The 16,873-nt window shown below is 30.1% G+C and overlaps 3 protein-coding genes across 8 annotated transcripts; 1 reads left to right on the forward strand and 2 right to left on the reverse strand.

The window, feature by feature from the left end:
- Window positions 1-412: 412 nt before the first annotated feature.
- LOC124948165 (V-type proton ATPase 16 kDa proteolipid subunit c) lies at window positions 413-5,044 on the reverse strand. The gene is made up of 3 exons (XM_047491408.1): window positions 4,776-5,044; window positions 1,964-2,153; window positions 413-1,574 (listed from the first exon to the last, which is right to left on the reverse strand). Exons 1-3 carry the CDS (start codon window positions 4,858-4,860, stop codon window positions 1,370-1,372), a joined length of 480 nt encoding a protein of 159 aa, XP_047347364.1. The 5' UTR covers window positions 4,861-5,044; the 3' UTR covers window positions 413-1,369.
- A 1,165-nt stretch (window positions 5,045-6,209) lies between these two features.
- Window positions 6,210-11,849, forward strand: LOC124948163 (periodic tryptophan protein 2 homolog). 2 transcript variants are annotated; one of them, XM_047491402.1, is made up of 16 exons: window positions 6,210-6,366; window positions 6,574-6,686; window positions 6,856-6,950; window positions 7,020-7,148; window positions 7,266-7,536; window positions 7,611-7,792; window positions 7,874-8,111; window positions 8,185-8,689; window positions 8,773-9,110; window positions 9,201-9,348; window positions 9,437-9,614; window positions 9,682-9,825; window positions 9,924-9,998; window positions 10,079-10,298; window positions 10,376-10,528; window positions 11,249-11,849. In XM_047491402.1, the coding sequence occupies exons 1-15, from the start codon at window positions 6,349-6,351 to the stop codon at window positions 10,515-10,517; spliced, it is 2,796 nt and encodes a 931-aa protein (XP_047347358.1). In that variant the 5' UTR covers window positions 6,210-6,348; the 3' UTR covers window positions 10,518-10,528; window positions 11,249-11,849. The 2 variants fall into 2 exon arrangements, with proteins under 2 accessions (XP_047347358.1, XP_047347357.1); XM_047491401.1 differs by lacking the exon at window positions 11,249-11,849 and having other exon boundaries at window positions 10,376-10,634.
- On the reverse strand, window positions 10,028-15,486 carry LOC124948164 (glycine receptor subunit alphaZ1). 5 transcript variants are annotated; one of them, XM_047491407.1, is made up of 9 exons: window positions 15,019-15,486; window positions 13,861-13,922; window positions 13,684-13,783; window positions 13,430-13,584; window positions 13,089-13,244; window positions 12,880-13,020; window positions 12,524-12,753; window positions 11,278-11,418; window positions 10,028-11,104 (listed from the first exon to the last, which is right to left on the reverse strand). In XM_047491407.1, the coding sequence occupies exons 2-9, from the start codon at window positions 13,898-13,900 to the stop codon at window positions 10,847-10,849; spliced, it is 1,221 nt and encodes a 406-aa protein (XP_047347363.1). In that variant the 5' UTR covers window positions 13,901-13,922; window positions 15,019-15,486; the 3' UTR covers window positions 10,028-10,846. The 5 variants fall into 5 exon arrangements, with proteins under 5 accessions (XP_047347363.1, XP_047347362.1, XP_047347361.1 ...); XM_047491406.1 differs by having other exon boundaries at window positions 13,861-13,931; XM_047491405.1 differs by having other exon boundaries at window positions 13,861-14,029.
- Between the last annotated feature and the right edge of the window lie 1,387 nt (window positions 15,487-16,873).

A 16,873-nucleotide genomic window follows, 5' to 3' on the forward strand; every position in this document is an offset into this window, starting at 1 on the left:
ATTATGGAATGTACAAATTGTTTTTTATCCGTCATTTATCTCATAATACGATTCTTTAGATAAGCGAAATTGTTTTTTTTTTCTTTTTTTTTTTTTTTTTTTTTTTTTTTTATTTTCATTTTATAACACCATCGTCTTTCTGCTGGCACGTAAAATAAAGTTGGTCGACTCTTATAATTCCGTGGCCATCCTCGAATCGCGAACTAACGAGCAATATTTCGGATAACGCACGAAATTCGATTCTTTTACTTTGTTGGGTTAATCGCTGGCCTTCGCTATAACCCAACACACTTTGCTCAGTGATCAGAGATAATGCAAAATGCCATTTACGTCCAGCAGGCTTTTTTTCAATTGACTTAATACTATCATATATCTGTTTTTTTTTTTTCATTTTTTTTTTCATTTTTTTTTCTTTTTTTTTTTTTTTTTTATTTACTTAATACATTCACGCTTCTTCCGCTGACTCTCTCTCGCTCTCTCTCTCTCTCTCTCTCTCTCTCTCGCTCTCTCGCTCTCTCTCTCTCGCTCTCTCTTAACACACCATTCTTTGTCCCCCTTGCATCCTCTCTCGGTTGTACGAATTCTGTTTTTTTTTATTTTCTTTTTATTTTTTTTTTTTTATTTTTTTATTATTTTTTTTTTTTTTTTTTTTTTTTTTTTTTTTTACAGAACCATCACTGTACAACGACCGTATATATTATGCCGTCTTTTACACGCATAATAATTCAAACATTTGTTGTTGGCCTTTTTCCCTCTTAACAATGTACTTTCGTTTTCTCGTACTTTGTTACATGCTGTATACTGCCACTTCAATTACGTTTAATATTATAATTGTGCTAAGTATTCTTTTATGAATAACATTCTCATCTTTATACATTCAGTAGAGCCGATTATTTTAATTGATAATTCAATGTCAAACTACGCTAGAAATGATTACTATACAGTGAGAGAAATGTTTCGTCGTGGGACATGGGGTAATTTTTTTTTTCTCCTCTATGTAATTCCCTGTCGCCTGTGAATTTTCACATTTTCTTTTAATTAAATTTCGTCCTACTTTCGTAAGATCGAAATAATTCATTCAATTAGATCATTCGTTTCTCGACTTGCCGCAGCCATGCTTGTATTGCAGTACTTCCGATAGATACATCTTTCACGTTATGATTTGTGTAGACGTTAAATGCACGAGTTCTAACATATGGAGTTGAATATAACATTACAGAAGTATGCGCATGTGAGGCGATGCGGGTATGAACGAAGTAATGTGTGTATATGATTAAGTAAAATGTTGAAACAAGTTGCAATATTTAATAGTTGGGGAGCGTTGTTGGTTGCAGGCGACAAGTCTTGCATTCTTGCCTCTACGCGCTGTTTATTTTGTGTACAAATAAATGGCAACGATGAGACCATAAAGACCCAATACTTCTGCGAAGATGAGAATTAAGATCATACCGACAAAGAGGCGAGGCTGTTGTGCAGTGCCTCTTACACCCGCATCTCCCACAATACCAATGGCAAATCCTGCAGCTAAACCAGAAAAACCTACGGCTAAGCCAGCACCCAGGTGGACAAAACCGCTATAGCAAAAGGAAAGAAAAGAAATTCGTTAATCGTTAACATGCGCAAAATTATCAGTTATACAATAATATCTATTCATAGTTACAATATTAAACCCCTTATTTACTATATTACATATTTGAAAAGTTTAATAGCCTTGCATGTAAGTTTGGCCATAACAATAACATCTTTCATATTTATTATATATGCAAAATAATAAAAATAACAATTGTTATCTTAAATATAAGCCTAATCTTAATATATTATTAGTTAGTTTAACTAGTCATTGAAAACGTCTACTTCTAATGGTGCAAATAAAGTCAAGTTCTTAAAATCAAACCTAATATTAACATGGTTAAAGCGTACAGCAAAATATCAGTTTATTAACAAGTATAAAGGATATACTTACTTATAAAGAGTGTAAATTGGTGGTTCGTTTAAATTACCGGCAATAAGAACCGCCACTACCAATCCATAAATGGCAATAATACCCGCCATGACAACAGGAATGATAGATTTCATGATAAGTTCTGGCCTCATAACAGACATCGCTGCAATGCCTGTACCTGATTTGGCTGTGCCATAAGCTGCTCCCAGAGCTACAAATAAGAAAATCAATGTATGCTATTGTAATTATAACCTCAAACATTTAAACCTAATACATTTAAAATATTGTACAGTTTCCTCTATAAAATAAATCAATTTAAATATCTAACAATTTGACTAATAGTTTTATTTAGAAAAAGTTTTGACAAAATTATTTCCTTTTATTATAAAATAATATCTAAAAAAAAAAAAAAAAAAGAAAAAAGAAAAAAGATCTCAATGAAATGTTACTTTCATGTACAATTTTTAATTCATATAAATCGAAAATCAAAAATACCTCGGCATTCATCACATTATTGAAACAATGCATTTCATAAATGCATTCTCAAATTCAGGACAGTTTCAGTAGGCGCGTGGGTAGTAAATATCGATCAGCAGAGGGTCCAAAAGATATGCTAGCAACATAGCTTGAATTTCTCGTACTTTTCGAGTGGAATTCGAAATATGACATTGCATGATTGCAAAATGTCGAAAGGAGAAATAGGAAAAAAAAAAAAAAGAAAAAAGGAGAGAGAGAGAGAGAAAAGGGCAGGAGGAAAGAAAAAAGAAAAAAAAAGAAAAAAATAGAAATAGAAAAAAAAAAAAAGGAATAAAGCCGAAAGATAAATTAATAAAAAAGAAAGAAAACATGAAAACGTGTTCGATAACGAGCACGTTACGCCCAGAGAGACTGAAGAGAAGAAGTCACATGAGTCTCACGTTGGCGGTCACATGATAATCATGTAAGTCCCGTCCCGTGAGTAGGAGGGGGCGTGGCACAACTGGACCCCCTCCGATTTTTTTTTTTTTATCCATAAGACATATTGTTTCCATGAAAAATGAAAAAGATAAATATAAAAAGAAATAAACAAAACAAAATAAAACAAAAAAATACTGATCCTATCTATTACTTCGTATATCCTAACCTTTTAAGTTGAAAGAAAAGAAAAAGAAAAATAGAAAAACAAAGAAGAAAAAGAATTAAGTGAAAGTTTATGAACTAATCGATACATAAAAAGATACGGGAGAGTTAGGGATAAGGAAAAAAAAAAAAAAAAAAAAAGAAAAGAAGAAAAAAGAATGGGGGGGAGGGAGAGGAAGGCGGAAGGAACAAATGAATGAGTTTTTGAAGGCACACTGTGGGGCCCCATTTAAGATCAAAATAAAAAATCTTTTTATTCGGATTTTCAGTGTCTCTTATTCTCACTCGTGCCTCGTGTTCGATCCTTCTCGTGTGTTGCCGTCTATTCAAGAGGACTTCGGCGCACACGAGAAAAGGGATTCGTATTGATTTCCTCGATAGGAAGCCGAGGCTCGTGGCTTAGTTCCCAGAAAGAAAAATTCGATTGCCTTCTCTTATCCATCCATCCATCCATTCTTCCTTCCTTCCTTCCTTCCTTCTCTCTTTCTCTCTCTGTCTCTATCTATCTATCTATCTCTCTTTAAACAGATACTCTTTACTTGTTCTATTGGCGTCTCTCCTTCAGAGATATCGTAAATTTTCGAGAGAACATATTACGACAACGATAACATTGTACAATGATGACCCACTACGCAACAAAAACGACATCGTCATCGACGTGGACGATCGGTAAATAGAAGAAAAAAAAAAAAAAAAAAAGAAACAAATACCTCCATCGAGGTCAAAGTTACGAAATAAGAATTTAAGCCCACCTTCTCAACTTTAATGATACGTAAATACAGAGAAAAGAGAATTAAGAGAACGAGTGAGGAAGAGCGAGAGAGAGAGAGAGAGAGAGAGAGATAGAGAGAGATAGAATCTGTCTGGTAGAGAAACTTTTTGGATCACGTTTTCGGAACATTACGAAATCTACGATCTACATGCGCAGGAAAATGGCGCTTCGAATATCGAATCCGTATCCTTGGCATCTTCAGCTAACCGAGATTAGAACCTCTCTGCCGTTGCTATGCGAATCAAATGAGAGAGACAGAGAGAGACAGAGAGAGAGAGAGAGAGAGAGAGAGAGAGAGACAGAGAAAAAGAGAGAGACAGAAAAGACTCGTATTTTTCCATTTCCTATCGTTAAAAGGACGAGAAGCAACGAGTCTAATACGTCTTCTTCGTCGTTGCATGAGAAGGGGAATGAAAGAGACAAGAGAGATACGAGAAAGATGAGGGAGAGGGAGGGAGGGAGAGAGAGAGAGAGAGAGAGAGGGAGAGAGAGAGAGCCTAAATTATAAGTATCGTTTCAATTGTACGTCGTTCAACTGCACTCTGTCCATCTAACAATTTGTCCATTCATTTAGATTTAGTTTTGATTTCATTCGATTGTCAAATAAAACGTGAGAGTTTTTTTTAAAAGTAAAAGTGACGAAAAGACCTTGTCATCGATTCGAGGAAATATGCGATCGATTTTTCTCCAAATCTTGCGCGCCTTACGTAGATAAAATGGCGCGTCGACTTAACCAGATTCCCCGGGGACACGTACGGCCGATAATGCGATAGTCTTTTTTATCGTATCTCTTCAATAAATCCATTTCTATCGTGTTTACTCATACGTCATCGTTCTTCATGTAATTCCAGGTTGCTCTTTAATATCATCAGAATCGATAATTTCGTCTCGAGAAGAGAAATCGATTGATGTCGGATGGTAGACTATCGTTGTGAAACTTACCGGAAAATATAATGGCAGAGGCAGCGCCCATTACTCCGAAAAAGGGCCCGTAAATGGGTGCGCCCTCCGGAAATGCAGAACTCATCGTGTATATTTTTTTTTTTTTTATGTGTATGTAATTTCCTACGTCTCTGAGACTCCTCTCGTTCTATGCGTAGGATCGCGAGTATTTACACAGGTTGTCGAATCGCGGACCGTCGAACGAAGAGCGATCTTCACGCACTCACTTCGCTAGACTAGTGCCACTGTCAAATATGGCCTACCGTACAGTGGCGCGGGTCATGTGACAAGTGACGACCGTGAGAGGAAGCTGTTCAGTTACCGAATAATGTCTTCTCGATTGCGATTGGTCCTTGAATTGAAGACTACCGAGTAATTGACCAATCCACGACACCGTCTCTTTTCGTCGATATGACGTCAAGTACTTCTATAAGCTCCCTCTAGGTGATCATTGAAATAACTATTATCGCGCATGTGCCTGCATTTTAGAAGCGCGTGACGCGCGCCCTTCCGACTCCTTATCTACGCCTATGCAATATTTGGAGATTGTACTTGAAGATGATTGAAGAGATTTAATTTACTTATACATTCTTGTCATAACACTATTTCATATGTTTCAAAATTTCTATTCGTTACATCGTCGACGGCTTATTTCGTATAATAAAAGAATTACGAAATATTTTTAATATTTTATATTGGCCGTAAGACCGAAAGGTATCTAGAATATATATAAAGAAAAAATTCGCTACACTTATACATATATATATATAATATATATATTTTTTTTATTTTATATCGATTCTTTATCTACCTTCTCTAATTTAAATAACGTAATTATCGTGTCATTCTCTTATCAGGTTAATGGATGTAGAAAATTTATCGCTATTACGTATCAAATCCAAATGCGTTATCGCATATGGGTAAATGTAGGACACATTTTTATATTCTTTGTTATTCATCTGAGAATATTTAATTTAGAAATAAGATGCAAATACGAGTAAATAATTATATTACGATTACTTTAGTCTAATAACAATAACTTTTAAACTTTATCCTAAAACCAATTGTAATGATTAATATGAAAAAAATTAGTTTCATTCGTCTTATTGTTTATATAATATTACATATGATATATATATGATATATAGTAAATAATTATATTACGATTACTTTAGTCTAATAACAATAACTTTTAAACTTTATCCTAAAACCAATTGTAATGATTAATATGAAAAAAATTAGTTTCATTCGTCTTATTGTTTATATAATATTACATATGATATATATATATATGATATATATATATATATATGTATATATATATATATATATATGTACAATCTTTTAGTAATTTTTATAGTTTCTGCGAAAGAAAAAAATAATCTTTTATTCGTCAACATATAAATTTATATATTCAAGCCGACGCCTTAGTTTTAAACACGTGATCTCAAAATTTTCAACGGAAGTAGCAGAGTACGCCTATGTTGCATATATGTAACCAATTTAAACGTCATAATAAACGTGCTCTGCAAAGTCTTTTTATTATATTTTATATTAACTTGTGAAAAAAACAATGAAGTTCGCTTATAAGGTATAACATGATTTTAATTTTAAAACTTTATTATTATCAAATATATACATGGATAAAATATTAATTTTATATAACAGATAGTTTCTCCTAACCTATTTTCATTTGTTTATTTTACTACATTCATTTCGATAAATATTGATAATATTAATAATACGATAATTTATTAGTTGATATAAAGTTTATATAAGATATTCTTTGTTTTTATAGTTCAGTAATATACTTGGTACGGTCTATCGCAAGGGAGATTTGATATTTTCTCCTGATGGATCATCTGTTATTAGTCCTGTGGGTAACAAAATCTCAATATTTGATTTAAAGAAGTAAGTACTTTAGTATAATAATAGTTCATAATAATAATAATAATAATAATAATAATGATATGTTAATCATATAAATTAATAATATTGTTATAAAATTAATTTTTGAGTTTTAATAAAGTTATGAAATTAATTTTTAAGATTTATTAAAATTATAATTATTTTATTACAGCAATAAATCCTTGACTCTTCCCATAGAAAGTAAATATAATTATACTGCTATAGACATATCTCCAGATGGATATTTGTTAATTGCGATTAATGAAGGTATAAAAATAAGTTTATTATTAATAAATGATATGATGAGGTTATAATTAAATGAAAAATTATTTGTAGTGGGAGACGCTCATATAATCAGTATGATAAGTAAAATGATTATACATAAATACAGATTTAAACGTCGTATCAGAAGTGTAAAATTTTCTCCAGATGGAAAACACTTTGCAGTTTGTAAAGAAAATAATGGTAATTACATAGAAAAAGAAAATATCCATTTTTTTTTTTTTGGTTTATAATTTATATAAAGTATACTTCTTATTTATAAATAAATTATTTGTACATATCTATTTATAACCTTTTCAGTTTTCATTTTCAATGCACCTGGTCTACAAACAGGAGAATATAATCCATTTATAATGGAACGGATATTTCATGGAGCTGTCGATGAAACAACATTCATAGATTGGTCTTTTGATTCAAAACTTTTGGCAGTTGGTTCAAAAGATGCCACTACAAAATTGTACAGTTTACAGAAATGGGAAAACTTTAAATTCATTACACTTGGTTGTCATTCTGATATGATAGTAGCATGTTTTTTCGAGAAAAATAGTTATGATATATCGACCATTAGCAGGTATAGGGTAAATTATATACATTTATTAATATTTTTATGAATTATTTTAAAAACTTTAAAAAACTTATGAACAGAAATGGACAATTATGTGTTTGGGAATGTACCATTGATCCAGATGATCTAGTAGAATGGGAACCACCAAGTAAAAAAGATAGAAAAACTGATAGTGATGATGAAGACGATATAGACCTAGATAAAGCAATAGAGAAAACTGAAAAACAACGAAATAACTTAGAACGGAAATTAGTCCAATTACGTAATATAAAATTTTAATAAATTTTACATAAAAAGGTTTAGTACATTTACATTAAAAATTTCAATAAATTTAATATTTTAGAACTTACATCTGAACAGAATGAAGAAGAGAATACAGAAATGGATTCAAAGGTTAAAAAATTACGTTATAAAAAAATTGCACGGCATTACTTAATAAATGAAATACGAAAACAAACCAAAGATGCAGTATTAACAGCAGCTACATATCACAAAGATACTCATATTTTAGTAGTAGGATTTAATAATGGTTCCTTTTGTTTATATGAAATGCCTGAGGTTAACATGATTCATTCTTTAAAGTATGTTTTGAAAATACAAAGAAATGATATCGTATTATACAATTTCTTTATTTTATCTTTTTTATTTTAACAGTATTTCTGCGCAAGGTATTTCTTCTATAGCATTGAACTCTACTGGAGACTGGATAGCTTTAGGATGTTCTCATATGGGTCAATTATTGGTCTGGGAATGGCAGAGTGAAACGTATGCTATGAAACAACAAGGACATAGTAACAATATAAATTGTTTGGCATATAGCCCGGATGGACAATATATTGTTACTGGTGGCGATGATGGAAAAGTAAAACTATGGAATACAATGAGTGGATTTTGTTCAGTTACATTTCAAGAACATTCATCTGCGATTTCAGGAGTTTTGTTCAGTCACAATCGCAGATTTATTGTTTCTTCCTCGCTCGATGGAACTGTTAGAGCATATGATTTAACTAGATATAGAAATTTTAAAACTTTGACATCTCCACGACCAGTTCAATTTAGTTGTGTGGCAATAGACTCAAGTGATGAGTTCGTTGTAGCAGGTGGTCAAGACTTCTTTGATATTTACTTGTGGAGTATTAAATTAGGTACTTTATTAGAGGTATGTCTAATTTAAACAAAAATTATCTATTAAAAATCTTGACTATTATAAGACTCCTCTATTATATTAATTTTCTTTTTCAGATATTAGGTGGTCACGAAGGACCCGTTGTAAGTTTAGCTTTTAATCCAAGCCCTGCCAGCACAGAATTGGTATCTGTCTCCTGGGATAAAACATTAAAAATATGGAATGCTATTGAAAATGGTTCTATGCATGAGACGATACAATTAACTGCTGATGGTTTATATGTTACTTATAAACCTGATGGCGAGGAAGTTGCAGTATCTACTTTAGATGGACAAATTTCATTTTTCCATTGTAAAACTGCAATGCAAACGGGCAGTATTGAAGGTAGAAATGATTTAGGTAGTGGTAGATCCGAGATAGATATGATTACAGCAAAGAAAACTTTACAAGCCAAGTATATAAATATGTTTTTTTTATAATACGATTTAAATCATTCCTATAATTATGAATTTAAATACTATATTGCAAATGATATATATTTTAGAGCGTTTACTTCTTTGTGCTATTCTGCTGATGGTTCGTGCATATTAGCTGGTGGACAATCTAAAAACGTATGCATTTATAATGTTAAAGAAGCAATACTTTTAAAAAAATTTGAAGTTACACAAAATAGATCTTTGGATGCAGTAGATGTATGTATTATTTTGAATTATTTAATTAAATTTTTAATATAATATTCTTTAATCGAAGAATCTTTTCTTTTTTTCTCCCTTTAAATAGGATTTTATAAATAGACGAAAAATGACTGAATTTGGAAATATAGCTCTGGTCGAAGAACGTGAAGAAAATGAAGGTGGTAACGTAACATTACGTTTACCAGGTGTTAAAAGTGGTGATATGGCTAGTAGAAGTATGAAACCAGAAGTGAGAGTATTTAGTTTACAATTTTCTCCAACAGGTAAATTTAACATTAAATACAATATAGCATATGTTTCAAATTCATGTTATTAAAATATATTATTTAGGACAAGCGTGGGCAGCAGCAACAACTGAAGGCTTGCTAATATATTCATTAGATGTTGATTTTATATTTGACCCATTTCAACTTGACCTTAAGATCACTCCTGATACTATAAAAGAAACACTTGCTAAAGTGGAATACACACAAGGTTTGTATTATTAAACGCAACATACGCAAGATACGTAACACACATTAGTCATTATAATGTTAATTAAGATAATTAATATATTCTTTTTATTTTTTTAGCGTTAATGATGGCCTTGAAACTGAATGAAAAATCTTTAATAAGACAAGTCATTGAAACTATTCCATATACAAATAGTAAGACTATTTTATATTAATATATAATATATGAAATAAAAATTTATTATCACATACTTTATACATATTTAATATTTTAGTTGAACTGATCGTACGAAATTTAGCCGATATTTATCTAGAGAAGACATTGAAATTTATAGCGGTTGAATTAGAATCAGCAAAGCATATACATTTTTATCTCTTATGGATAGAAGTGATATTAAATAATCATGGACATAAAATGAATACAACATTTCAAATCCCGTTACTATTAATGTTACAGAAAAATATGCAGAGAAAATACGACGACTTGAGTTCGATGTAAGTTGAATTGAATTTTTTAATAATATATAATCTTAACAATACAAAAATATCGCTATAATAATTTGTTATTCCAGATGTGATTTTAATCAATATACAATAAGTTACATAAAAAGAATGGGAGAAATAAAGGCTGCTAAATCTAAATTAAATGATAGTGTAGCTACGATTAGCGGATCATCCGATACTTCATTTATAATGGAAATGGATACTGATTGATAATAATACGAGTATAATAATTTTAAATGTGTATATAAAAAATTTATATGTGAAGTAAAAACATATATATATATATATATTTTTTTTTTGTATTAAATACTTTTTAATGTTTCTTAATATATATTTTATTTAACAAAATTAAGCTTTACGTAGACAACGTTATATATAGATTATGTCATTAGAGTATATATAATAATCAAAAATTTATATAGAGATATGTTTATACAGATTGCATTTATAACAACGTGGACATATACTAAGTGCGCCAAAACAAAGTCAATTAATACTGAAAAGAGTTGATTGACATTACATTAAATAAATTTACTATATTATGCTGCTTTCTTTAGCAAAAGTATAGGCCAATATAAAACGACGAATAAAAGAAAAAGAATAGGAAATCCAATTCTGCTATAACGATCTATTTGTTGTGATCGTGTTCGATAAGGAAATAGAGATGATGTTTCAAGATCAAGCCATGTTTGGAGAAGATGTTTGCTGCCTGCTCGATTGTTCTTTGATTTTATTGTATATATGGTATCATAATCCCAGAATTCAGAATTTTGACTTTTGTCCGTCATAACTAATCGCTGAATAATAACAGATAAATAACACCTCGATAATAATATTATATATATACATATATATATATATATATATATATATATATATATATATATATATATATATGTTAAATGTGTGATATGTTAAATCATATATTTTTAATTCTATAGAAAATAGAAGAACAATATCGTATACAAACCGTTTGAAAGCTCCGAGGTACAATTGACGATTGTATATCGTTTACACATTGATAACGTAAATCAAGCACTTTGACTATTACAAATTCTCCCAGAGCAGCAAATACGAACATCATGCAACCAGCCATCCAAAGATCAAGTGCCTAGAAATTTATAATATAGTTTATTTTATTAAATGAGATATCAGCATCGTTCATTCTCGAAAATGATTAAGATATATATGACTCAATTCAAAAATCTTTTATATTTATCATCACAATTAATTTTGTTGGAAGTTTCTATAGAAGAGCTTCACACGTTCGACGATCTGTCGAATTCATAATGCAAATTATGTTAAAGTTTTTAAGCCGGAAGTTTGTTTAATAATATTGAAGTTACTTTTGAATCATTGTTTAATCTGTATATTTATTTAAGATATCCGTTTTTGGTTCCACTAATAATTTAAAAAAATTTTTAAACAGTTTAAGAACACATTCGGAAGATATAACTTTTTAAAAGTATTAAAATCTTTTCAGTGTATTATTGATATTTTTTACTATTCATCTTTGTTTGATACTCAATCAATTTTCGTTTCTTACTTACAAATATTAATAATCATTGATGAAAGAACTATCAGAATTTTTTAAAACAGTCTAATAACATGAATCTTGTTCTTCATTAAACGATAATATATTAAAGGAAACATTTATTTTGTTCGAATATTACATCCATAGCATGATTGTAGAATTGAATTTTATTTTATAACTCTGAAACGAAAAGTTTCCCGAAGATTTAATTATTTATTTAATTTATACTATTTAAAATTGATAAAGTCATGATCATCTTCTATAGAGTTTTTTGTTAAAATTTGAAGATAATATTTTTGGATATTACAATTTTCCTGAATTTTTCACTGAATTATGGAAAAAGAAAAAAAAAAAAAGTGTAAAAAGAAAGTTAACTTAAAAAAATTGTAAAAATGAAAAGTGATGTATCATTCGAAAGCTTAAATTTATTATGATCTTTTTGCCACAAGAATCAGGTCGATATTTTTTTTTTTTTGTTTTCAGTTAAAAGTTATAATCTCTAAAAGATTTTGCTAAATATGTGTATAAAGAATTTTTCCATTTTTTCAAGGCCTACAAAAAAGTAAGAACTAGGAATCAATGACCTATATATGAATCTAGGAATATACAAACTTTCAACAAAATTAATTGGAGGTGAAAACATATAGTTTTTGAATAGAATCCTTTTCATGCAAGTACTCACTTTCACATAAGCAACCGGAGGTATGTCACTTTTCAAGCCAGTAAACATCGTCACCAAAGTAAGCATACTCGTTACTAAAAGAGCGACACGTCCTGGTATCGCATCTAAATCCAACCAAAAGCTGAACCAGGAAAACATTACGACTAATGTCGATGGAGCAAACGTTTGTATTAAATGATGTCCTATTTGTCTCTCAAATCGGAACAAAACCACCAACCTTGAGAAATTTCCTATACGATATTCGATTAATTCTATGCAATGCATTTTTTTTTTTTTTTTTTTTTTTTCTATTCGTATTGAATTCCGAATCTAGCCTATGGTAGAAATTATTTTTAGAAAAAAGTAAAATAACTTGCCATTCTTTTCCATCATGTAATGGGTAGTCTCTTCGAAGACAACTGGTTTTCCTATATTATATTGTAACAATTTTAATTCAGGATTCACTGTTACACCGCTATCGTCCCATCTCAATCGTAACTTTTGACTATTATAAGAAACTGCAAAGATAATTCTTCGATAATGTTCGAGATAAAATATTTAATAAGTTCATTGATATTTTACTTACAACTTTCTACGTAGATCGGACAAACTTGTATATCCATAGGATAAAGTTGAAATTCCATTTGGCATGCTATAATTGCGTGCATTCGCGCGGAATATCGGACGGTTTTATTTCTGTAGAGTGTGACCGATGAGAATTTGTGGTTTAAGGTAGCGATCTCTGCGAGACATTAGTGCCGCATTAACACTTGTCACAGTGTAGGAATCACTTGAGCGAGCAATAATGGCAAATGGAAGACGATATCTCGAAACAGGTACTACACGTGAACTGCTAATTTGATCGAAGCGTCAATCGGCAATGACATAAATATATAAATTAGCAAAGCAAGCTGATGATATAATTACCGGAGACTTTTGAATTTAGGAAATAAGGATCAGGCTGCCAAAGATTATCGTAGAATTCTGATGGAAAAATAACATAATCGTCTCCTTCCTCGAAGATATCATCGAGCATATAAAGTCGTGACTCGGTCCAGCTTTGACGAACGAACATGTCGACTCTATAAAATGAAAAATAAATCATTGTTCAGAATGATAATATTAAATCAATCTAAAAGGATTATTTGAATTTGTCGACTCATGTAAATTTAATGGCTCACCTAAAATCCATATCCTCGACGTTAATGGAATTGATATCCACGACAAAAATACTGAAGTCAACTGTCACTGGGACACCCTTCTTTGATGGCGGTCGAATCTCTTTAATAAAATAAATAAAACAAATATCTCTGATCGAATTTTAAAACGATAATTGATTTTAATTATATATTACAAACCTTTCACGTAATTATTTGGCAATACGACTCTTGGCTTCATGGTACGATTTTTGACACTTCCTCTAAAAATACTGAAATTAGATCAAACAAAATCTCTCTCTCTCTCTCTCTCTCTTTCTCTCTTCCTTTCTATCAAAAAAATCAAATGATTTCGAGAGAAATAATTATTCTGAAAAAAAAAAAGAAAAAGTAAAGAAAATAAGATTGAAAAGATTACTTAGCGGAATATACTTCCGGGAAGGGGCTCAAACAAGAGTGAAGAAAAACTATTAGAATCGTGCTCTTCATCTTAGAAGTTTAGAGGACTGTCAATGTTTTTCGATCGACATTTCAAGTCAACTTGAAAGGAGTCCCAATTAATCTATTAACAGGTCACTTATATGCAATCTATTTTAATTGCAGATATAGTTGTACACTTCGACGTAGCAATTATTTTGTTGCATTATGTAAGAGACAGATCCTATTCTTGCGTTGATAGTAAAAAGTAGAAAAAAAAGAAAAGAAAAGAAAAGAAAAAGAAATGTAAGATACAAAAGAAGATCCATTGATCAGTATTCGGCAATATGGCGAATAGCCGCACGTATTGTATTATTATAATCCTGACAGATATTTACAAATCTGACAAAAAGTTTTCCATCAGTCCTCATTCTCAGTAATATGAAATCGACTAAAAATTGTTTATGCTTTATAGTTATAAAATACTATTTTATGTTTGTAACTAATGTTTTTGAAAGTAAATGACAATTAGTTATATAAGCAATAATGGTATATTAGAAATTATTATTTATTATTCAAGTGAAAAAAATAAATTGTATGGGTATCTTTGGGAAAAAGTTTTTGATCAAATTTATTGATATTGACATTTTTGAAGAAATAACGTCACATTAATATTTTGTTATATTTTCTCGTGTGCGTATGACATCTTTGATACTTGATCTTTGATAAAAGAAATTAGATTTTTCCGTGAATCCGCGAATGAAATTTTTTTCTATGATAATCTTATGGTTACTCAAACTTCATCTTTATTTTTTGACTTTTTTCAATGAACTAATTTCTTAAATTTTCTTCATAAATTTAAAATTAGGTATCGTGGCTGTTCGCAGGCCATCGTATTGTTTTTATACTGTTCTGTTGAAAAAAAATCTTTTATTACTTTACCCTGACGATGGCAGCTGCCATTATTTTAAAAAAGAAGAAAAAATATTCCGAATCTCAAAATATTTGGACATTTTGTCTTTTTTTTTTCTTAAATTTGAACGTTCTTTGCAAAATTTCATCAGATTTTTGTCAAACAAACGTTCTTCCGTCATCTATAGTCAATATGTACGTGACTCGTCGCTGAAAATTATTTTCAACCAATTCTCCATTGTTCATTTTACATATCTTTTACACCAGAATGACCGTCTCTTTTTATGTTCTTTCGCGAAGAAAAATTTAATGGATTAATCGATTTCTAACGGTACGATTAAAAACGTTCTGTGGTCACTTCTCATTAATCCGTTTTGAAGTAACACGTTTCATATTTTTAAAGAATTGCATGGAATTTTTTGTTATCTCGTTGTACGAGAACAGCCACATCGTTTACGATTAGATACGCTACTTGTTACATTGTACTTCTTTATCAGATAACTGATGATGCTTTAACTGTATGAATTATTCTTCTTTTCATATCGTTTGAGTTATGCTGAAGTGGTGCCATCTCTTTTTATTTTGTATTGTAAATTAAAATTTTTCTTCAGCATTGAATACACTAATCAATTGTTATCAGATGTAACTTAAAATTGACATTTTTGTGATGCACTTAATAGATTCATTAAGATTATTGTTCGAGCCATTATCGAAAACTTTTGTTTCAATATTTCCATCGATCGAAAATTTTTTTCCATATAATATTTCATTTGTTATCTTCTTTCTTCTTAATAATAAATAATAATTTCTAATGTATCATTATTACTTATCCTTTTTAATTTTTCATTAATTTCAACATTATAATAAAATATTTTATAATTGTTAATCATAATTTTCAATGTTGACAAATGATAAATTACATATTACTAAATCTGATTAAAAAAACAATTTGTCGGGAATTGTATTAGAATAGAGTTTTCTTGTCGTTCTCATTGATAGAATCCAAGAAAAGACAATGGTACATATTTCTACTATACTGGGCTTAGACATCACGTGCCTTTAAAAGTCGACCTCAATCGATGACCTCGATGAGTCCTCCATATTTTTATTATTCTCTTTATTTATTTTTTGTTTTCTTTTATCCCTTGCAAAATTTCTCGGACAGATGCCCGAAATCAAAATTCCGTTATAATATCCGTTCAGTTGAAAAATAAGAATTTATTTCTTGGTGAAACTTTTAAAGGATCCAAAATGATCACCTTTCTCACGATCCATCGGCCATATTGACTCTTCTGTATCTTGCCTGGAGCTATTTTATAAGGTTTACTACGTAAAGTTTCTACGTGGCACTAACGTATTGGCAACGACCAGGATATATTCCACCTTATGAGTTCACCTTATGAATTTCTGAAGTAAATTGTTCGATATTAATATCATAAAAATTAATTTTAATGGAAACGATCTTTAATAATCAAGAAATGAGTTTTTTTTTTTTTATCATTTATATAATTTTTTTTCTTTTCATTTTTAATCGTTAATATTCTTGATGATCAATCGAATGGTTGATTAATATTCAAAGATTCAAAATTTACGATTTTGTAAAGTCATTAATTCTTTCCTTTCTTTCTTTCTTTTTTTTTTCCTGATTTATGTTTCATAAATATACTGTTATTTTGGATTCGTTTGATTTTTTTTCTAACAATTAGGATATCGTTCCTCGAAGAAAAATATGATAAACATATTGTGAAATAGACGCTATAATCATTCATGATTATCAACGTTCTCCTCGAAATAGTTATTGAATGGGTAGGAGGGGGATACATAAATAGTGTTCCGTTCGTTGGAATGTTACGGAGCTTGGTGTAGAAAGTTCACTCGCCCAATG

Source organism: Vespa velutina, chromosome 3 (genome assembly GCF_912470025.1).
Source record: "Vespa velutina chromosome 3, iVesVel2.1, whole genome shotgun sequence".
NCBI lineage: Eukaryota > Metazoa > Arthropoda > Insecta > Hymenoptera > Vespidae > Vespa > Vespa velutina.

Bases quoted from the DNA above. Each gene is read 5' to 3' on its own strand.
- LOC124948164 (XM_047491403.1), bottom strand. From the start codon at position 14,148: ATGAAGAGCACGATTCTAATAGTTTTTCTTCACTCTTGTTTGAGCCCC. The intron at 13,245-13,429 runs GTAATTATATCA...AATGTCTCGCAG, and splicing joins CCTAAATTCAAAAGTCTCCG to AGATCGCTACCTTAAACCAC. The intron at 11,105-11,277 runs GTTTGTATACGA...GTTATTATTCAG, and splicing joins TACCTCGGAGCTTTCAAACG to CGATTAGTTATGACGGACAA.
- LOC124948163 (XM_047491402.1), top strand. The intron at 9,349-9,436 runs GTATGTATTATT...CCCTTTAAATAG, and splicing joins GATCTTTGGATGCAGTAGAT to GATTTTATAAATAGACGAAA. The intron at 9,999-10,078 runs GTAAGACTATTT...TTAATATTTTAG, and splicing joins AACTATTCCATATACAAATA to TTGAACTGATCGTACGAAAT.
- LOC124948165 (XM_047491408.1), bottom strand. From the start codon at position 4,860: ATGAGTTCTGCATTTCCGGAGGGCGCACCCATTTACGGGCCCTTTTTC. The intron at 2,154-4,775 runs GTAAGTTTCACA...TCTTATTTGTAG, and splicing joins CTCTGCCATTATATTTTCCG to CTCTGGGAGCAGCTTATGGC. The intron at 1,575-1,963 runs GTAAGTATATCC...CTTTTGCTATAG, and splicing joins CCAATTTACACTCTTTATAA to CGGTTTTGTCCACCTGGGTG.